Genomic DNA, 21,945 nt, shown 5'->3' with positions numbered 1-21,945 from the left:
CTTTGGGGTGCCATGGGAGTAGCAGACAGCCAACCTGGGCAGGCCAGCATTTCCCCCCGGCAGCTGCAGAACTGGTGAAGGAACAGACCCCCCCCACCCCCCAGTAGGAGATGGCCCCTCTCACACAAGCTGGCTCCACACAGGCCCTACCCGGGGAAGGGGACACCTCCTGGGGAAAGCTGCTTTGCACACCCAGGGCAGGATCACCTCATTTACAAGCCTGGGTGTTAGAAGTTTTCTTTGTCAAGGCACACACCCCCCTGCCCCATCAAAGAAATTTGTGTGTCATCGATACAGTTGTATTTGGTGGGGGGGGCACTGTTACTGAAGAGGGGGATGCTGGAGTTCCCCAGAGAAGCAATTTTAGTACGCTAACCTCAGGACAAAGGGAAGTCTGCCCCAGACTGCGCTAGGAGGTTCCAGGGAGGTGCTCCAGCATCGCCCGCGCACTAATGCTGCATAGGATCAGCAACTCTGAGTGTTAATTTCCTAAATGCAACATCGCCCGTGGACCAGCTGGACTCTTGGAAGCTGGTGGGACAGATTCATAAACAGATGCCACTCTAGACGGGGTACTCTCTTCCCTCACCCTGGCAACCCGGATCTCAGAGCACCGCCAGAGAGGCACAGCTCCTGAAACGTGGCCTGTAAGGCTCTTTGAGAGCAGGGGCCATGTGCTGGTGGCCCTCCAGGATGTGGACCGGGAAGGGGAGGGCCCCGTTCATGCCGCGCTGGCCCCTCAACCACAGGAAGAAGCTGCTCATGGGATCCCCACCTCCAAACACTTCATTCATTCTGCACACAGTAGGTGCAGATCCAACAGCAGGCACTAAGCCCCATTCTGGGGCTGGAAATAGGCCAGTCCGGCTGCCCTCCAGGGCTCCAGGAGGCAGCAGAAGTGGCAAACAGAAATGACTGGGCCACACAGTCAGCACAAGCAGAACATTGCAGGGAGGAAATTTTCCTCCCACGGGAGGCAGGTTCCTCCAGCCTCCTCATTCATTCGTCCGTCTGTTCGTTAGTTAGTTCACTCAATCAGCAAGGGTCTGCTTAAGTACCCGATGCGCCCAGGCACTGTTCCAGTTCCTGGGAATATGGAAGTTCACAGAACAGACAAAGCTCCCTGCCTTTGGGGGGCTTCCATTCTAGCGGGAAGTGATGAGAAGCATGAATTATCTATCGCGTCCTGGTGTCTGGGAAGGAACTGCTCGGGTTTCTTTCTCACAGAGAAGTTTCTTTAATGAACTGAGAAAATGTAAAGGTTCAGAAAGGTCACGTTGAACTCTCTTCTGCTCAGCATCACACCCCAAGGAGCCACGTAGCACCTCTTGCCTGGCCCCCCCCTTTCCCTAGCAGGCCCCAGCACTGCCCCTCCTCCTCTCTCTCTGCACCCCCTCCTCCGCCCACCCCGTCTCTTCAGCACTCAACATGGCCGAGGGCAGCCACCTCCCCCTCTAGACTATACTCACCGGGAAATGAGGTAGAGACACTTGGCCATTGGCCTTCACGCTGCGATGCATTTCTCTCTGGAGCTGTTTCTTACTCCCCACGCGGTACGGAGGGACTCCATCTCTAAGGGAAGGGGAGAGACAGAACCCCCAGGCTCAAGAGGATGCTGTCAGCACGCAACATGCTCAGAAGCCACGCTCAGATCCTGCCGATGGATGGGGCCACACACCGTCAATGGGAGTGCACCCCTGTCCCAGGTGCCACGGCTGCTCCCCCAAGTCCAACTGCCAGACATCCTGCCCATCCATCACTCATCTCTGGACACGGCCCCCTCCTGGACTGGGATCAGCCACACGGAACGGTCATGGTAAGCCCATTCCTCAGGCTGTTCTCTGAGAAATGGGTTATACTCCAGAAGGCTCCCCTGTCTTACAGGGGCCCCACGCAGTAGTCTAAGGCCCCTCAGGTCCTCCCAATGGCCTGTTGCCATGGCAACACGCTGCCCTGAAACAGGAAAGCAGGTGTGCCTTAAGGAGCATTCCAGGGCAAAATACAGTGGGCAGAGGGGCCAGACCCAGAGGGCCGAGCCAGGCGCTGGTGAAGCTGCGTGCAGGTCTCCAACGCTCAGCCTCCCAGGTGTTTAATTCCAATTCCTTCCTCATATAAATCGCCAAAGGGTACCTTTGGGCTCCCTCCCTTCCCTCGGCTCCAAACCCCACCACCCCCAACCAACGAAGTCTCAAAAACATGACCAACATGGGCATAAAGACAAAAAGTCCCTCCTGTGTGGCATTCTGTGCAATTCATTCCAATATGTGGGTACCTACCACGTGCTAAACCTTAGTCTAGGCACTGGGTAAGACAGCAGTCAAGGAACGGAGGAAAAAATGTAGGGGATTGCCTTATGGAGCTTGTTTCTTAACGGAGTCGCCCGGGCAATAAGCAAAAATAAAAAAGCAAACTAAGCGCATTAGAAGTTGGAGGTGATATCACCAGGATGAAACTCTACAGGATGTGGGAAGAGGGAGCCACTGGCAGGGAGTGGGGCGTTGCAACTGCAAAGCCCTGTCCCCCCACCACTCTAGTCACTGGCTGTGGGGCGGGGGGTGGGGGTGGGGGTGGACACAGGACGTTGGTGAAACCCTTGCACAGACCTGCAGGAGGACAGGCCTCTGTGTCCTTTGTCATGTTTTGTTCCGCCCCCCCCCAAAAGCAAGTAGCAGAGGTAAGAAACACCTGTGCCATACTTCCACTAGTCTTCACTAGAAATGTAACCTGGAATTGCTGTGGTTTTTTTTAATGTTTATTCTTAAAAGCAGTCAAATGGTCAAGGGGGGGACAATTTTCTTATCGCTGTCCCTTCTGGAGGCCACTTGTTTACGGAAGCCTCGTGCTCAAACAATGTCACACTGAATCGCACCTGGAGACCGTAAATTCTGAAATTAGGTGTTGGGCCCCTTCTCGCCTCCTGGTGTTTTGAACCTCAGAGGGGGAGAAAGACACGGCTAACTCAGCAGTGGGTGAATGCCGGCAGTGCCTAGAGATCTGAAGGGGCAGCCAGAAGCTGACCTCCGGCACTTGAGGCACCCTGGGATTCTGGGGCTGGACACCTGCTGACCTAGGCCAGCGGAGAACAGGGACACGCAGGGGTGACACCACTCACATCACATGGTGTGATCTGGGAGCCAAACCCTGGCTAAGAATCCGCACCCAAAGGATCACTGTGTGTGCTGAGGGGATGGAGAAGAGATCAATGTCTAAAGAAAAGACTCACACACACATGGGTTCTGTCCCAGAGAAAGGTCAAAGGGCAGAGGCAGCGAGCATGGTGGGGGGTGGCAGGGGGTGTAGCCTGCTGATCAGAGCAGGTGGAGTCCCCCAGACAGCTCCCTACTCACCAGGCCTGGGACTTGAGGGCTCCCAAAGGCCAAGGCCAAGTCCAGGTTCCAGTCCAGGCCCCTGCTGACCCGCTGAAGCTTACTGACCGAGAGTCACTGTTGCACCTGACAGTCGTTGATCAAACAAGGCTCTCGAGAGCATGCCTGACTTGACCAGTAACCCAACTCCACGCCAGGTGACCGGTTCCAACTCCACACTGCCAGCTCCCTCCACCGAATCCCTATGGAGGGTCAGACACACCTAGCACAGAACCCCACTCCGTTCTCACGAAAGCCCCAGTCCACCACACATCTGAGATGACCAGGGTCCCCGTCAGCAGTGGTCAGATCCAGGGTCCGAGTGCAACTGCTGTTGGACTCCAGAACAGGTGTCCTCGGTTCAATCGCCTCCATGCCCAGCCCCAACCGGAGGAGCCAGGCTTCCTGACCGGACGTGGGGCACCACTTCCTGAGCCCCATGGAGTCACCTGACATTCTGACGGGACAAATGGGAGATTCAGCGAACATTCTGGAAAGCCCCACCACCACCACCACTTGGGACTCCTGGCCGTGGGGCACGCCAGGTGGTTCCCAAGACAGTGACTCTCTCCCTGCCTCTAACCTAAATCCCTGTGGCAGGGGGGTGAGGGACCCCACAGACTGGGTCTCATGCTGGTCTAATCCACCTTCCATGGCCTCGGGGCTGCAAGGCAACATCCGTACCCCTCTCCTGAGCAGCAACTCTGCGAGAGTGAGGCCTCTGGTCCAGGCCCCTTCCTGACCATCTTGGAGGCAGCAGGCACACACGCCGTGGACCCCACTGTGCCACACGCAGGGCTTCCTGAGTCCCAGAGGAGGCCCCCATCCCTCCAGGACCCTGTCCTCAAATGTCCCCCAGCAACCTTCCGCCCAGACGGAAATCGGTGAGTGGGAAGGCTTTTATACCTTGTTCTTTTTCCACGTAAGGTAGAAAGAAGAGAACTGGAGGACACAGGTATGAGGGGAAGGGGAAGCAGGTCACTGGCCAACCTGAAGGCCAAAGGAACAAATTATTTTTTAGGCACGGACACACACACAGACACAGAGGGCAGCTGAAGGAGCCAGGGCGGGAAGAGAGAGATTTCAACCTGTAGAGGCTCAAAGAGGCTTGACAGGCGCCTCGAGGAAATGTGGCTTTAATTCTCCCCCAGCCACGAATCTTCTTGAAAACAGCCCCTCGTTCCTGAAGGGGGCCTCTCTCCTTTTAATTCAGGCCCTAAAAGTCTACGATCCGCTTCCTGACCGCTCAGAACCGTGAGCGGACGAGCAGTCCCCTTTCATTGTAAACATTTCGGCTAACGAGCCGGCTGCAGGGCCCAGCTGTTTCTGGGGAGCACGGGTTTTGAAGTGTGGACTCCACTTAGCTGCCATTTAAGCCGAGCCAATTAGCTTAGCCTTTTGACTCCGCTGTGCCTAGCCTAACCTGAATGTCGTTTTCCGGCGACTTTGAAATCGCAGGCTGATGCGCGCAGGCGTCCACTCGCATTTCCATTTGGCAGCCGCTCAGAGGGCCGCCTCTGATCACAGCCAACATCAAAAGCCTGGTTTGTAAGATAAGGTAATATTTGAAGTTCACGTGGATGCTGTCCCTGGTGTCCAAAGTAAACCCATAAATAAGATAAAAGGAAATAAAAATAAATAAATAAGATGACCCGGGCCGCCCTCTGCGTGAGGTGCGAGGGGAGTGTCTTGCACTGATTTCACGACGCCCAGGGCCGATCGGCCTTCAAGCCAAGCTGCCCCTGGCTCTGTGAGCAGCTCTGCGCTTAAGTGACAAGACGGAGATGCTCCCACGCCACCTACACACGGCCTTTACAAAGCCTGGCTGCCTCCAACAGAGGAGCCACACTTGGGTGGCAAAGGACCTGCTGCCTGCAAGGTGTTCAGCCCCCCAGCTGCAGGCCCCAGGCCTGATCCCAGGAAATGGCCCCCTAACCCTCCTGTCCCCAGTGCTCCAGAGATGGGGGTTTAGAACTTGGCTGGGAGTCTGGCAGCTAACTTCCAAAAAGAAAAATTAAAAAGCCATTTCTTCTGAGAACATTGGTTTCAGAGTAACAGGTCTGTAAAACAGCCTTCTCAGAGGCCTATGATGAAGACCCAAATCCCAGCCACATTTTTTTTTAAGATTTTAAGAGAGGGAGAGAAACATCAGCCCGCAACCCAGTCATGCACCCTGACTGGGAACCAAATCTGCAACCTTTCAGTTTGCAGGTGGGCCGCTCAGTCCACTGAGCCACACCAGCTGGGGCCCCGGCCATCTTTAATAGGGCGCTTAACTTAGTGGGAAGACAAGGAGTCAGCAGTGAGACTTGTACAGAGGCAATGATTTCTTTAAAGCCCCTGCCTGCTCGGGACCTCCAGGCCCCAATGCAGGGCTCCGTGGGATAACCAAGTGCAGGCCAGCCCTGCCCAACTTCTACCCAGGCCTCTTGCAAAGGCCCCCGGGACTTCATTGGTGCTGACGCAAATGAGACGATTGCTTCCCCAGGCTTGTATCTAATGAACTCCAACCTTTTGGAGTCTATTGAAGACCGCCAATGACCCCCACGTCCCCCTCCCCAGCCGCACCCCCTCCCCAGCTCCCAGCAGGGCAGCCAGCCCCACTCCCAGCCAGAGCTGGCCATTGTGACCAGGAGAAACAGCCAGGGCCTTTTCATGCTTTATGGGGCGCTCCTATTCACTTGTTCAGGGACATTTCAAAGGGGCCTGCCACCCTCTTATCCCCTCTAAGCCTCCCTGGGCGAACAATGGGCTGAAAGCGATTCATTCGGCTTTTCATCCCCACACACTTTATTTCCCCCTCAGCACTCTCATGTGCGCCAGGCCCACAGCTGGCAGAGCTCTGAAGAGGGTCTAATCCTAGCCCTGGGAATCTAGGGTGACCTGCCCGACACTGGGCAAATCACACACACTCAGGGCCAGCCAGCCAGAAAGTGCCTTGCGCAGCCCAGCTTTCAGGGCACATGGAGTCTGCTGGGCAGAGCAGGTAGGGCCCCAGGGACCCCCAGTACCTGGCAGCTTGAGACCCGCAGAACCTTTAAGCCCAAACGCCCACCCCAAACAAGGGGCTCTGGAGACCCATTTCTCCTCTACTGCAAGCAGCCCCAGGCCAACAGCCTCGGAGCAGGCCATTTCCAAGAGGGCGGTCTCACTCTGACCACACAGGCCTCCCCAGGTGGTGTACACGTGCCCGAGTGGGTCCAGCTGCAGCGGCGCCCTCTGACGACCTGCCCCTTGGTTGGGAGAAGGCTCAGCACCACCCCAATGCTGACATCCAGAAATCAGGTCCAATGCCATGAGAGCACCTAGCTCTCCGAGCCCCCAGGTTCCTTCTTTTGGAGCTGGGTCCTGGTTGACTCATCACCACGCCAAGGCAGCTTCGCCCCAGGTGGAGCCCCAGAGGTTCTGCCACTTGAGACCTCAGGGAATGTACTGTGCCCTCAGGAAAAGGCTTCCGAGCAAGGGCTTTGCCCTTTTCGGAGGGATCTGCTCTGCATCAGCGTGGACCTCGCTGGCCCACACCCCAAACACTCGCCTCCCTAGACGGCTGACTCACACAGGTAACTCGTCTGTCCCCTGCTGTGAGCCCGTCTGTCCCCTGCTGTGAGCCCGCAAGTCCTTTAGCTAAAGGGCGGGAGGGTCAGAGCTGTAAAGTCACCTCCCAAAAAGTGAGGGAGTCTTTCTTGGAGTAGGGGGAGCCCGCAGGGGGGAAGTTAGAACTTGCTTCTTCCTACCCCTCCCCCAACCCGTTAAAAAGGAAGCAGTGTGGGCGATCACTAGTAAAAATAAAAGAAACTCCAAGTGGCTCAAAGGTCTCATTATCAACTGGTGCTAATAACACCTCTCGTGCTGGAAATGTGCGTGCTCGAGGGGCGGAAGGGGGAGAGGAAGAGGGCAGAGGCTGTGTCTGGCCTGCATCGGGGTTCTGTCTCTACGGGGACAAGCTACAGAAGCACGGGCCTTACTGCCACCTGGAGGTCCCAGGGGACTCCCCGCCTGTCCGATCGGGTCCATGGGGCTTGAACATGGATGGGGAGCTCACCCAAGTTATCGCACCAGGAACCCAGAGTGACACTTCGATGGGGACCGAAATGAACCGAGGGCAAGGACTGGGAAGCCAGCCAGAAACAGTCTCTCAGGAAACTAAACAGAAGCCTTCTGGTCTTACGTAAACTACCTTTGACTTAGGAGAGTCACTCAAGGCCCTTATTTAAATCCGATTTACCCTTATTCTACACTGAATGCTGAGACCCCCCCCCACGCCACCCACAAAATAATAAAAGCTGAAGGAGTAATGGTACCAGTAGCCAGTGCCCAGACAACAGCAAGCAAGCAAACAAACAAACAAACAAACCGACAACAGGCAGAATGACAAGCGAAAAGAAAAAAACTATCATTGACAGTGAGGGTGAGTCAGTCTGTGCCGGGGTACAGAGCCCTACACAACCTCCTATTCTACGAGAAAACACACCGCAGCGCGGAAACAGATCTTGGTATTACTATTTGAATGAAGATACGAATTATGCCAAACACGAAATAAAGAACAAACTAAACTGACAGTAACCAGAGGTGGGGGAAGGGGTGGGGGGGAAAATAGTGGGAGGTCCATCAAGGAACACGTATAAAGGACACGTGGACAAAGCCAAGGGAGGTGGGTTCGAGGGTGGGAGGCGGGGACAGGCGGGATGGGGGTGCTGTGGAGGAGTGAAAATGGAGACAACTATACTTGAACAGCAATAAGAAACAAACAAATAAATAAAAATTAACTTAAAAAGATATAGATTGCGCCTCCCTAATATTCAATAAAGACAGAGCAAACACACATTAGGAACTGCCCTCCAAAGGGTCGTTTTTCTCCAGTACGGGTACTCAAGGAGTCTGGTCCCACTTACGATGGTAGAAGTCCTCATTCCTCCACGCGGGGCGTAAGACGTGCACCCTTACTCTGTTTACACTCATTCCAAAATACTACTCTTTTATGAAAGTGGGACGTTTTACCTTCAGGATCTCTCACCCTTTACTGACAGGGGAATCCGGGGTAACACAGTAAAAGCCACCCGGATGTCAGTCAACAAGAGTCCCAAACTTTCCCCATCAACTTTCCTTCCAGCTGGTTCCATGCCCCAGGCAGCAAGCAACAGGGCATTGGCTAAGAAAAGCCTGGTATTTTCAAACAAACTAGAATAGATGACCCGGTTCTTTGGGGGAAGGTGGAAGCAACAAACTGAGTAAACATGCCAGAACTCACCCAGCTCAAAGGGTTTACTTTTCAAAGCTGTCCCCTCAGTGGGAGAAATTCCCACTCGAAAACATTTGTGGAAGGGCCATCAAAGTACATTTCTAGAATGGCGGTTCTCGACTGGGCGCTGGGTGGAAAGCTCTTGGGAAGTTCTGCCCACGTCTCCTGAACCAGAATCGCAAAGGATGGCAGGAGGTGGAGGTGCCCCGCCTGCCACACGCTCCCTCCCTGCGACACTGGCGTAGCGTGGGAGCCGTTCTGCATCCACAGAGGTCACCAGTGAGGAACAAATGCCCTGAAACTCAGTGCGTGATGGCCCTGCCTGATGGGCTGCCGACCCCATAGACCATCCTGATGGTTTGGATTGCTTTTAGAAATCAAAGCCAGCCAACCATCTGCAAAAGATCCAAGGTCAGCTGGACTCTGGAAGGAGCCCAGGCCAGGGGGTAGAACTCCCACCCGACACAGAGCAGGCATTCCACCAAGACTCACTCAATGGAACAATGTCCATTTGAACTCGTTCATGAGGGGACAGTGCACGCAGTGGCCTTTCAGAAAACTCTGGCTTGCTGACTCCCACCGTCACTGCCTCTTCCCTCAAAAGCCACACACACCTAAACACACACCCTTCTAAGGCCACCCTGTCCCCCACCTGCTGGTTCTGCAGATGAGGCACCTCCTGGTTTTCAAGACCAGCCAGTACCCCTGCCCACAGGGAAGGCAAAATCACGATCAGAAGATGCGTTGTTAAACTCAAGGAACTTACAGATACTCATCTTAACCTCCTACATTCACTTTTCTTCTGTTAAGGCACCACCTGACTTTCCCTTCAAGGCTCCAGCCTATACCCCACCCACCACGTCTCTCTCCTCAGCCACCAAATACATGTCTCCTGAGGGGATGTGCAAGGCTGGGAGCGGGTGCCTGAGGACTGTGCAGCTGGCCCGGGGGGTCACGGTGCCAACCGTGCACATGATGGGGACACCAGAATACTTACACACTACTGTCCGTCATGGACATGGAGTCATCGGTCAGTGCGTCACTGGATATCTCGCTGTCGTTGGCACTGGTGGCTGGCGCAAAGACGTAGCCAGAACCTATGTGGTATGGATTAACAGGCTCGCTTCTCTTGAAGGGCCTGCAGGAGAAAACACGACGGTGGTGCGTCACTGATGCTCATCAGACACCCAGGTAGCAGGGGACCCTGGGGCAACCAAGTGTATGATCTTGTGATCTGTTCATTGCCAACCTGCTGCCCAGGGCCAGGTGCTCTCTGGGCAGAGAGTGGGCTGGGTCCCTACGTCTCCCAGGGGATGCTACAAAGTTCTAAATACACCCTCACACAGGGCAAGGGATGGCACGCAGCTCCGGGAGGGGAGGCTATGGAGGAAAAGGAGAGTCAGTGGACATGGAGTGTCCTCGCCCTCCCTGCCCTCCTTCCCAGCCGGCACCAGAGGCGGACAATGTCGGGCCCTAGGGTATCTGAAGCTTCCAAGACAGCTGTTAGAGCAGTTCTGAGGTGTGAACCCCTGGAGGCCTGGCACGGCCGTCGCATTTCAACCCCGGGCCCAGTGGGCTGGACGGATGAGGCAGAAAAATTCAAGACAATGTTGAAGACTGGCGCCCCACCCCGAGCTGGGCCTCTGTGCACCCTGCGCCCACCCAGCCCCCTTTTCCCAGGCTGGCCGAGGCCCAAGGGCTTCAAATGAGCAGCGAGGCTGTTTCAAAGGAAGGTCCAGGCCCCCCTCCAACATCGCCCCCCTTTGTTTCAGTGGCCTGCTGCCCCAGTCTGCCCTCTTGATCTCCTCCCAGAACCAGTGTGGCTGTTCCCTACAGGGTCGCCTTCCTCTTGTGTCACCGGCTAGGGTCTTAAGTGGCGGGGAGGAGGAGGAAGGGGCCTCCGTGGTCTTGGGGCTGCAGGAGGGGCCTGTGAAGGCGGACGTTGCGGGCAACCTTGTTCACAAAGACTGGCCTACTCCACGGAGCCACCAAGTCTACGCCAACAGCAAGGAAGCCAACTGCGGGGGAACAAAGGGGAAGGCCCAGAGAAAACAACCGACTCTACTGGGCCCTGCAGGTGGGGCCTACAAAGACGGCCTTTGGTGCAGATGAGAGGGACCGAGCAAGGTCAAAGCAGTCTTACACTGGGGTTCACCGAGCTCCTCCTCGCCCACTACGCGTTTGGCACTGCAGTGGGCTGTTGGTGTGCCAGCCTGTCGCTGGTTGTGGGGCACCCATGGCCTGAAAGGGGTGTGTCACCATAAACTAAGGTAGAAGGGGCACCACAAGGGAGATGGACAGTGTTACTACAGACCCATGAAAAGAGGCACACCTGTATGTATACACACATCTCACTTAATCCTCACAGCCAGCCGGGGGAGGAGCGCGGTGCCCACTTTACAGGTGTGCCCTCGGTGGTCCCACCCACGCACAGCCCAGCCCGGACTGCGGAGGCAGCCAGAGTGGGCATGGGGTCAGTTTGTGCGGCTCTCTCTCAACCTCTCTCTCTGCTTCCTAATACAAAGGCTAACCTCAACATTTAGAAAGGTCTAGAATAAGAGGCAGGATGAGTGACCTTGTAGAGGTAATCCTGGCAGAGCTAATGATGGAGAAGACGTTTCCAGATGAATGGCCAGGGGTGGCTCCCGGGGACAGGTGGAAGCAAGACAAACCCTGCGGGGGGAGCAGGAATTCAAAGAGATGCCACCCAGGACTGGAGTAGGGAAAGCAGTTAAAAGTCCTCCCCACACTGGGGAGGAAAAGGGGTGGAGTTAGTGGGGTTACCAAGGGGCGGGGCGCAGGCCTGAGGTTCTCCCAGCAGCACCAGTGATCCAGAGGCTGTACCCCAGGCTGGACTAGAAGTGGGGGGGAGGGGCGGGGGTCTTCAGGGACAGGCAGTGTTTGCCACAGTTTGGTATGAAAGCTAAAACCGGGCAGGCGCAGGATGGACCTGAATGGGAGGGAAAAGGAGGAGGAGATGGTCGGTCCCCCTCTTTAAGGAGCTTGCACTCTGTGGCTGGAATGACAAGACAAACAGGAGACGTCACCTTCAGAGTCGTAACGTTGCAGAATCAAAATGAATCTTGGAAAGGATGTAACCCAACCTTTTAGAAATGTTGATAAAACCAAGAGCTACCACTGGTTGGGCACGTAATATGGGTGGGGTCTTTGTTCTCACAGCCATCCAAGGAGGTCATGGGGCCCCAGGCAGGGCCCAAAAGCCTTCCGGGAGGCCACCAGGCTGGAGGCTGGGCCACATGGCAGCCACAGCTGGACTCCTTAAGGAGCATGGGTGGCAGAGACCTTCATTAAGTCTACTGAGCTAGACGGGACCATAGAGGCAGGTTCTAGAACTGTTCCGTAGATGTGGAATTGACCTGAAGGTGCAAATGAGGAACACGGCACTTAAACCTATCCAACACCTCGGTCCGGGGGACCGTGAACTGCCGATCAGATGCTTCGGCCCTGTTCTCATATCTGTAAAGGGCAAGAAGTCTCCCTCCCTCCCAGGATTTTTTTATGGCGATTAAACGAGGATGAGGAATTAAATAAGGTCTTCTATGCCTAAAGCTGGGCCCCGTGTCCTCAGTCTGGGATGCCCAGGCCCCAGGGCTGGAGAGGAGTATCGACAGCAAAGGAAGGACAGTTGGATTTTCTGGAAAAAAAGGAGGGGCTGTAAAGACAGTCTCCCAGTTGACCAGGGAACTCAGAAAGAAGAGAATGGTTGGTGCTCTGCACCAAGGCAGAGCAAGAGGAAATGGGCTTTACAGGTCAGAAAGGGAAAAAAGCCCCTCGTAATGGTCCAAGTGGACCACGAAGTGGGTGCGGGCGGGTTATGGAATCACCCAGGTCTTTAAAAGAGCCCAAAGTTCCCGGCTACCCAAGGTGCTGGGCTGGGGGGTGAGGGGGGAAGGGGGAGGCTGCTGCTCAATGCAATATGGACCAGATCACTTCTCCTGGACCCCTTCCTGTCTTCAGGAACACGGTACAGAGTAAGTTTCGGAAGCCCTTGATCAGGAACAGAAATCGAGAGGTGCTGGCTCAGCTCCTGGCCAGCTGGGGGATCACAGGCAAGTCCCGGCCCCTTGGAGGAGGGGCTTCCACCTGCAGCACACACAGGTCAACCATGGCCACCTGCACGAAGTCCTCGTGTCCTCTGGAAGGCCAAATGAGAGCTCTGTAATTTGGGGGGGGGGGTCACAGTTTAATAAAACTCCAAAAAACCAACCACCAACAAAAACAAAGAGCTCCCTCCTATAGCTCTTTTTCTTCTGCGGTATTTATCGTGACTCCTAATTACACAGTGGCGGCGTGTTCACATGCTGAATGCCTGCCCTGTGCAAGCGGACCGTAAGCTCCATGAGGGCAAGGGCCAGNCTGCACGAAGTCCTCGTGTCCTCTGGAAGGCCAAATGAGAGCTCTGTAATTTGGGGGGGGGGGTCACAGTTTAATAAAACTCCAAAAAACCAACCACCAACAAAAACAAAGAGCTCCCTCCTATAGCTCTTTTTTCTTCTGCGGTATTTATCGTGACTCCTAATTACACGGTGGCGGCGTGTTCACATGCTGAATGCCTGCCCTGTGCAAGCGGACCGTAAGCTCCATGAGGGCAAGGGCCAGACCCGTCTTCTTCCCGTGCGTCTCCCCAGCACCAAACGTGCGTTTGTGATGTGGGGCAGAGGTTCGAGGCTTCATTGAACCTCCTTAGACGACCCGGACTGTCCCATGGGTTGCTGAAGAGTTTTTTTTTTTTTTAGTCCAAAGGCAGAGTAAAAGATCAAAACAGCCTCTAATAGCATTCGAACACTCTTTCTATCACTTCAGTATTGCTATCTTTATGGTATTAGCACATCCACAGAGTCCCAAATGTAATAAGGGTTATAATTCAACCTCTGCAGGGAGAGAATGACTCAACAGACATTCCTCCTCTTCCTCCTCCTCCTCCCGCCCCACACCAAAAAGGCACCTAACTCAAATCCCAGGGTGCTTGCTGCCTTGCACGCCTGGAACACATGGGATCCCAAAATAAACTCGTCTCCCTTTGCCTCCAAAGTCGAGGGCTACTGTGTGACCAGTCGTTAAACACAGAACATACCGCTCTTGGCTCCGTGGACTGCCGGGAAGTGCTGGAGTTCTCCTGCCATCCTAACAGCATGGGGCACAGGATAGTGGCAGGGTTGTTGGGGGAGACGAACTCAATTTTTAAGAACCCCGAACTTTGTCAAAAATCACTACATAATTTTTAAAAAACGGATTAGACCTGTTTTCTTGTGATTACTTAAAAAAAAAAAAAGGAAAGAAACTCAACCAATGCTAGAGTAATTGTACCCAGATGCTTTTATTATTTCTTCAGGGCTGTTGTGCTCCCAGCTGCTGGCAGGGTTTAAATTCCTAGGGAGAGTGGAGGCCTATGGTACACATTTTCACCGGGCGGACCGACCACGCAGCCTCAATGTGCAAAGGGCTTTCAGCTGGTGGGCAGCAGAGGCCCCTGGGGGGGACAGAGTTGCTGCTTCCTTCACCCACCCTTGAGCCTATTCTTCTCTCTTATCTCCAGGAGATGCTGTGGCCCCTGGCCCCTCCCCAGGCATCAGGGCCAAGTCCCCTACAGAGAAGGCAACAGGACTGACCTTTGGGACCTCATTCTGGGTCCCCCTCTCAAAAACAACGAGACTTCAAAAGCACGTGTGTCTAAGGCTGAGTGTTTAGGGCTTTCCAAAAGCCCTCTGACAATCGACTCCCAAAGTCCCCATCCAAAGGCGACACTGTCTTCAGCACGCGCTTTTGAAGGCAGGACCGAGGGGCACTCCATGAGGGCCGGGCACTCAGAGACCAGCAGCCAACCGGGCCCTGAGGAAATGGGCGGGCTTTTACACGCGGGTCCTCGCAAACTGCCTTCATGGGCGCTTCATCCTCTAACTGTGGCCTACTGCCTGCAGCATAGCTTTCCTATGGCATCATTTTCTTTGATAATTGAAGCCAAACTTGATTCCAATGGCTTCGCACAAAAACGGGCCTCATCAGCTAGTTCTTTCAGAGAACAGGAGGCACTTGGAGCAAGCAGAGAGCCATCTGCTGGGCCTGACTTATTTTAAGTGAGGCCAGAGCAGAGGGTCCAAGGAGGGACAGATGAGACCCGCCTCGGGCAGGAACACACGAGAGCCAGCGCAGGCAGGGAAGGACACAGGGAGTGCTCTGTTCCCCCAACGCTGTCTTCTCCTTCCCAAAATAAATGCTGGGCCAGGCTCCTAATCCCACAGCCCCCTCCACACACACCTCGCCACTCTGTGTGTGTGTGTTTGTGCACTGGGGTTTTTACACGTGCTTCTACCAACAGGTCACTCCTGCTCCGGGTTATTTATAGAGACCATCAAAAGCCCAGGCCTCCCACTCAACCCCTCGCAAACCAGAGTCCTTCCCTCTGAGGATAATTCCTGCTCTTCCGTTCCAACTATTTATATTAAACCTGACACCAAATCAGTAAGGACACAAACAAGTCATTAAAGATGAGGCCCCTTTGAGGGCCCAGGGTAAACAGGCCTTGGAAGACGCCAGTGTTCTGGGCTGTGTCTCAACAGCTGATGAAGGGAGACCCTCAGCAGGGCTCATTTTTTTCCTGTTTCATTCATTTTGCCAACTTAATGAAAGCCCGCCCCATAAGTCAGGTACCGTGCTTGATGCGTGAATGTGTTAGCAGGAGGAGGGCCACTTAAAGTGTTAGGATTCCCCCACATCCCAAGAACGAGCTGGAAAGACAGACTTAAGTTCAACAAGTTAGAAAAAGATGAGACATGAGACCTTACCATGAATATGGGCTAGAATCCAAGAGTCACTCTTTGAAAGTGACATCTTAACCTGGCTGCCCTTTTCACATACCCAACTGTTACCATTATTAAATTATACTAATTATAATGCTTTACATCTGTTCAAAACAGTTCCCTCTGCAAAGGGCCTTCATGATTATTATTTTGATCCTAATAGCTAACTATGATACAAGCAGAAAGGACGGTGCCCACTCATTTTGCAGATGGCACGTGGGGCTCAGAAAGGTTTACACCAGGTGGCAGTACGTGTAGGCAGGGCTGGAACCCGTGCCTTTAAATAATTCAAGACATCTCCCAATACACGGCCGTACACCTGAATATCTTGTGTGTTACATGAAATTTGGATGTGGCTTTAACGTCTTTGACTATGCCTAGCTAAGATGTCAGGACTTCATGAAGTCCTGGTAAAGGTGGTTTGTTTCAACCCAACAGTGGGAGAAGGCACACGCGAACACGGTATGGAAACTCAAGAGGCGGGAGAAAGGTGCTATCTACATGCTGATGACACCCACAGGTCACGGCCAAGAAGCAAAACACCGGAAACACAAAGGATCTGTGGCCCCAGCCTCCAGGATCAAAAAGCTTCACAAGAGCAACCTCCCAAAAGTTTAATCCTGGTTCTATCCCAGCTGAGGCCTGTGGAGGAGGGAAGAGCCCCCCCAAGGCTGGGTCTAGAGCTCACCCATGAAGGGGAGGGGCTGCAGGAGGGTCCGCCTTCAGCGCTTTCTGACTGATGGCATCGGAAACCACACAGAATGCTATTTACATGGTGACACCTGGGGTTCCTGACACAAAGGCCCCACTGCTGGAAGGCCCCAGAGGAAGTGGCCTTACCACGGGCCTTAAGGAGTCTGAGTTACCACTGACAAACAGGAGGGCAGTAAGGCCAGCAGGTTTTACTCAAACGTTCACATAATGGAATGGGGCAACAGCAGCTGGTACCCCCGTGACTGCCCAGCTACAGAGGCCAGACCCAGTATCTTCATCATAACAACCTGAAACCATAAGCATCAAGATGCTGAAACAACTCCTTCAGGTGATCCTACGCTTCCTTGCAAAAGCTAATCAGTTCCACTTAGGTGTAGACCAGATGTCTGTGAATGACTCCCAAGAATGTAAGAACGCCCCCTGGTGGTTAGAGAACAAGCCCTTCCTTCCCTGGGAAGAGTCTCTGCCACCCCCTAAATCACTCCTCCCGGATTCAGACCTGGCTGGCCTGCCCCTCCCTCCTCGTGTTGCCGCGGGACACTGGAGGCCAGCCTCTACAGAGAGAGAGTAATCTCCAAGGAAGCAGCCCCCGTCTTTAACACATGGAGAAATCTACCAGGGCTAGCAAGATAAGCCACGAGATAGCAATCAAATAAGTGCCCACCCCCTTCCCTGGCAGTCATAGACAACAACCTAGAATTAAGAGGCTCATTCTCTCTTTGAGTATCCCAGAGGAGAGACAGGGAGAGAAACAGGAAAACTCATGCTCACAGGAGGTCTGAAGTTACCTCCAAAGGTCAAGAATCTTAAGACTTGGCCACTCTGTAAAGGCCTGTCTTTGAAGCCCCCAAAGAGAAAGCACTCCAGGGCCCCAGTCTTCTCTGGCCCAAAACCTCTGCTCCTTCGGCACAAAATAACAAAACAATCAGCTGAGGTCTGCCCCTGTGGTAGCAAACACTTAAAACCTAGACTCATACCAGCAGGCTCTAAAGCCATAGGGTCCTTCGTTCAGGAAAGACACAGGGCCTTCCCTTTATATAGGAGGGTTTCTCACTGGGTAAATACCTAATTCTACACAGACGCACAAGACCCAATTGCTGGCTCTTATCTTCACATAAAAGTTCAAACGATTCCACTTACCCCCACATTCAATGGGTACACACTTTATTTCCGGTGTCCCTACCACAACCCAGCTACCTCCTTAGCCACATTAATTCCATCTCTACTGATTAGTGGTGAATGACCCCTTCCAAAACCGGTGCTTACTGTATTTGGTGACTCAGCAACACCAAAAGCTGCTGTTCTCTCTCTCTCTCTCTCTCAACCCTTTGGAAGACTGGCCCAGAGAACTAAGTAACCTGCATGAATGGCTACTACTTGCCAGTGTATGAATTTAGCACTGGAAGACTTCGGGCATTTAGATATGTGGGCATCACTCCCCCAGCCCTTAAACCACAAAAAGCAAGATCAAAGCGTTCGTGGCCAGTGGTCCCGGCTCTCAACAGACCTTTGTCAGCCTCTGCAGCACGTCCATCCAACCATCCACCCTACATAACTCAAAACATCTGCCAGGTTCCCATCATCCACCACCCACCCCTGACCCCCAGCCACTCTTACCTGTATCCATTTTCGACAGTTTCCGTGGCCCTCACATTCGCTGTAGCCCTCAGAGTTTTGCTGGACAAGCCAACCACAGTGGGCGAAAGTTTGCACTTTAAGTCAGCACAAGTCCACTCTTCTTCTTCATTCAAGGTGGGGAGATAGCCACACACGACCTTTAGGCTGCCCAGTCCCCCGTTAGTCATGTAAGCCGTGTTTTCTCCCCCACTCCTCACATATTCGAGGTATATATCAGAAGTCAAAAACATCTGGTAGGCATTTTCCTCCATCACCGACTGGATCTCGGTCTGCGCCTGGTCGAACATGATGGAATCAATCTGTTGCTTCTTGATGCCATCTCTTATGTAGGTCTTGGTGGCAGGTTTCAGCTGCTTGGAGACAATGCTGTTGTTCTCAATGTACCTTTTGTAGATTGCTTTGGCGACTCGCAGAGTTTTGGTATCCTTCAGGTTCATCTGCCTGAATCCGTTGCAGGCAAACCAGAAGTCTAAGGTATCCACGCATTTCTCCCTCTCCAGGAAAGTCCGGAAGAGATAAGCACCGTCTTGATCGCCCAACAAGGAGTGCAAGGACTTGGTCCACCTGGTTAGAGGGGAATCAGGAGATGCCCTTCCCTCGGGCTCGCCCAACCCATCCTCATTCCGCCTGGTGTTGGAGGAGACAGGCATGGGTTTTGTGACCTGGCCCTTTCCCACCCCGGGCTGGCAAGGTGGCGTCTCCCCTTCTTCTCCCGGAACTGGGGGCCGGGGAGCATCCTCTCGGAAGCTGCTGCTGGGGTCTGGCAGGCGAGTCACCAACACAGAGCTGCTACTCATGGTGAGCGAGTTCTTCTCACTGAGTTTGAGATTTTTTTTTTCTTCTTCCAGTTCCTCTCAGCAATCAGCGTGGTCTCTCTTACTCTCTCAAGTCAGCAGGGGCTCATCTGAGCCTCCTTTCTGGAAAGAAAAGGAAGGGGGGAGGTAGGGAGAGAAAAGGGTATTGATCTAATCAAAACCAGATCTACCCAACATCAAAGCAAGAAAGTAAACAGGCTTTTCAACTCCTCGAATTCAAATCAAGCAACCTAGCTATCTGCGAGGTGCTCATCTAAGGTATCAGATGCTTTTTCAAAGGCGAAATCTGAGCTCCCTGCAATTGCGGAGGGTGGGGGGAAGAGGAGGGGGCCAGTTGAGGAAGGGGCGGAGAAGGTGAGATGGGTGGTGGGGGCAAAGAAGGGGCATGCGAGGTGTGAGACATAACCTTCCAAAAGCCCACTCGCCAAGAAGCACAGAGGGCGCCGGCCGCGCCTCCGCTCCCTCCTCCCTTTGCCCTCCCTCCCCCCAGCATCCACTCCAAACACACGCACTCCGAGCCGCAGGGCTGTGTGCAGGTGAAACCAATTTCGGTAAATTTCCCCACTCGGCTCTCCTCACAGATAACTCGAGCTCCAAACGTGCCCTTCCCCGGCATCTGGTTCCCATTCCCCCACCCACCCCTTCCTTCTGCGCTCCCCCCTTCCCACTCCTAAAAAATTCAGATCTTCGACCGAGAAAGAGGCCCGCCCAGCACGGGGTGGAATGGGCTCCCGAACTCCTCGCTGGAAAACGACCCCCCACCCCCGAGCTGTAAATGTTCCTGCGCCCCCGCTTCCCGCCAAGAATAAGAGTCTACACCTCTGTCTTCCCCGCTCCCCCAAAGCAGAAATCAACTGAATCAGATGACACTTTGATCTTCAAAACTTTGCGCGAGAGCAGAGAAGCCTCGGGGCACACCACCCCGTCTCCCCCGCCCCACAAGCCACCTCCCAAAGCCGCGAACCCTACTAAACCGGATCAGAAACCGTCTCACGCTACCACTGCCTATGCCAAGAATCCCAAACTCTACTGACCTCGATCAAGACTGTCTCTTCTTTTCAAAAGAAAAGTCTAACCAATAAACAAGCCGCTTTCCCCAACACGGGTAGGGCTCCAGCTAAGAAGAGCCGGAGGGCGAGGGGGGTGGGTGGGATAATGGGGCACGACCCCAATCGCGGGGCTGAGACTCCGACCCCGGAGTGGGCGCGTGCGGTCCCCACCCGGGGCCTCAAGCCGCGGGGCTGGGCAACTCCGGGCAGAGTGGTGGGGCTGGAGGTAGCGTCGTGTTACCCTGGCGGAGGGGAGGTGGAGAGGCCCCGTTACCTGGAAGACGAAGGCGGCCCGAGGCTCTCATCTCCGCCGAGCCGCCCCCCGCCCGCCCCCAAGTCCAAATCCAACTGAACGCGTCCAGAGCCTTGGAGCGCGGAGCCGAAGCCCCGGTAGGCGTTCGCAACACCCCGACCCGGAGCGGGTCGGTCCCCGGCGCCACCGCTTGCAGAAGCACCCGCAGAAAAAGCACCGAAAGCAGCAGCCAGGTCCAGAAATGGCGACGCGAGGAGTCTCTCCCTCTTGGCAAAAAAGGCCGGAGTGGCCGGGGGCGCAGGGATCTGGTGGGGAGGAGGGACGCAGGGGACGCGGGCGCCCCGGGCTCGGGCCGCTCCGGCTCCCAGACTGAGCCTTGGCCAGCACTCGGGGCCCCTAAGCGCAAACCAGTGGCAGGGAGGGGAGTGGGGAAAGAGGCGGGAGGAGGAGAGGAGGGGGGCGGGGGGAAAGACGGAGGGAGGAGGCAGAGGGGAGGGTAAGTGGGGGGCGCCGTCACCCTTTCATCCCACCTTCCAAAGCCGTGCACACTCACAACCCGATTCACATCCCAAAACTACGACAACGATGCGCTACCCTGGGGTACATGTAGCCCCTCTCCGCCCCCGCGGTAGCCGTCACTTGCAGAAGTCTCTCCTCTGGGGCCCCCGCCACCCCACTGTGGAGGAGGCTCACACACAGGGCGCTCAGGGCAGCCGGGTCAAGCCCCCAGGAGCGCCGGGCGCCGGGCCCGCGGCTCTCCTCCACGGCCGCCTGGAGCGCGCCCCGAAATAGCCGGCCTGCCAACTTCAAAGGGCCGCCCCACACATCAAAGCGGGTGGACCGCCACGCCGCCCCTGTCTTCGCACTCACCATAGATCCACGCGCGCGCTCCGTGGCGAGACCTCGCAGGCGCCCCGGGCAGGGCCCCGGCCCCAGCCCCTGGATCGGCTCGCAGCAGCCCCGGGCCCCCCCGGGCCGGTCCCGGCATCGGGGAACATGGGGAGTTGCGCCGCAGGGGCAGGGGATGTGGGGAAACAATCTGGGATTAGAGCGAGATCCACCCGCGAAGGAGGGGAAGCGGCGTTCCCCGCCGCCCCTTTTATGCAAAAGATCCGAGTGGGCCTCCGCCCCCGCCGCGGCCGCCCCCGGCCCCTCCGGCCCCCGCCCGCCCGGCTTTCAACACAGGTCCTGTTTCCAGCAGTCACTCCGCGCACCAAATGTCCTCCGGGCGCTTCCAACAAAAACTGCGCTGTGGATTTAACTGTGCACTTCAAAGGCGCGAGCCGAGTGCACGGTCCTGAAAGGGAGGTACGCGCTGGCCGCGCCCTGGGCCACCCGCCCCCCGTACCCCCATCGCCCCTTCTGGGGGCTGTCCGGTGGCTCGCACCGCCGTTCCCGGGCCGGTCTCGTTAGGGCTGGACCCTCTCCCTTCCCCGGAGCCCGCAACGCGGCTTGGCCTGACCTCGCCCCTTGTCCCAGGGGGACTTTCTTTAAATCATCTCTGCAGGAGCCGCGCCTCCATCTCTACCTTTTACAACAGGGCTTTCGGATGGGGACACAGGCTCCTCGGATGCCGGGCAGCCAAGAAACCCATTGCTGTGAGGGGTTATTTTTATTTCCAAGCTCTCTCGTTGTTACTGAGTTGCCAGGACCTTATCAAAGCGCAGCAGGCTCCAGCCGACTCCCCCGGGCCCGGCTAGGGGAGCCAGTGATCCCGCCGCGCCAATCACAGCCGCGCTTGGCCGGCCCGCGCCGCCCGCCTTAAAGCTACAGCGCCCGCCAGGCCAGGCCGGCCCGCCCCTGCCGCACGCTTCACTCCGCAGTAACTCATCCCCCGCCTTCCTTCGCTCCCTGCCAGGAGAGCCCCCCCCTCCCGCCCCACTCCCGACGCCTCACCCCAGGGGTGTTCTTAGCCTGAGTTCTGATTCTGTCTTTCAAGTTTTCTGGCCTCTTTGCTCCGGCTTCCTCCCCACCGCGCCTGCCCTCGTCCTCCCCAGCTCTGGAAAGCAACAGTTTATTGTAACATTCTGGCCAACACAAGAACTGCAAGCAAG

At 55.3% G+C, this 21,945-nt stretch overlaps 1 protein-coding gene across 6 annotated transcripts in view; it reads right to left on the bottom strand.

Moving 5' to 3' along the window:
- AXIN2 (axin 2) overlaps positions 1 to 21,534 on the bottom strand; it is a 31,376-nt gene extending 9,842 nt beyond the window's left edge. Inside the window, exons 1-5 of one of the 6 annotated variants that reach the window (XM_037069917.1) lie at positions 21,420 to 21,534; positions 17,754 to 18,691; positions 11,180 to 11,353; positions 9,602 to 9,742; positions 1,470 to 1,572 (exon numbers count right to left, since the gene is read on the bottom strand). In XM_037069917.1, the coding sequence (XP_036925812.1) occupies positions 1,470 to 1,572; positions 9,602 to 9,742; positions 11,180 to 11,353; positions 17,754 to 18,571 (1,236 nt within the window). In that variant the 5' untranslated portion in view covers positions 18,572 to 18,691; positions 21,420 to 21,534. Of the gene's footprint in view, positions 1 to 1,469; positions 1,573 to 9,601; positions 9,743 to 11,179; positions 11,354 to 17,753; positions 18,692 to 19,912; positions 20,714 to 20,761; positions 21,312 to 21,419 lie in introns of those variants that run through there. The other 5 variants (XM_037069915.1, XM_037069919.1, XM_037069916.1 and 2 more) reach the window with 5 other exon arrangements.
- Between the last annotated feature and the right edge of the window lie 411 nt (positions 21,535 to 21,945).

The sequence above is a fragment of the Sturnira hondurensis genome, unplaced genomic scaffold, assembly GCF_014824575.4.
Source record: "Sturnira hondurensis isolate 20B ecotype Veracruz unplaced genomic scaffold, ASM1482457v3 Scaffold0018728, whole genome shotgun sequence".
In the NCBI taxonomy this organism is placed as follows: Eukaryota; Metazoa; Chordata; class Mammalia; order Chiroptera; family Phyllostomidae; genus Sturnira; species Sturnira hondurensis.
Note: the sequence above shows the minus strand (reverse complement) of the source record. Positions and strands in the feature narration are given on the sequence as shown.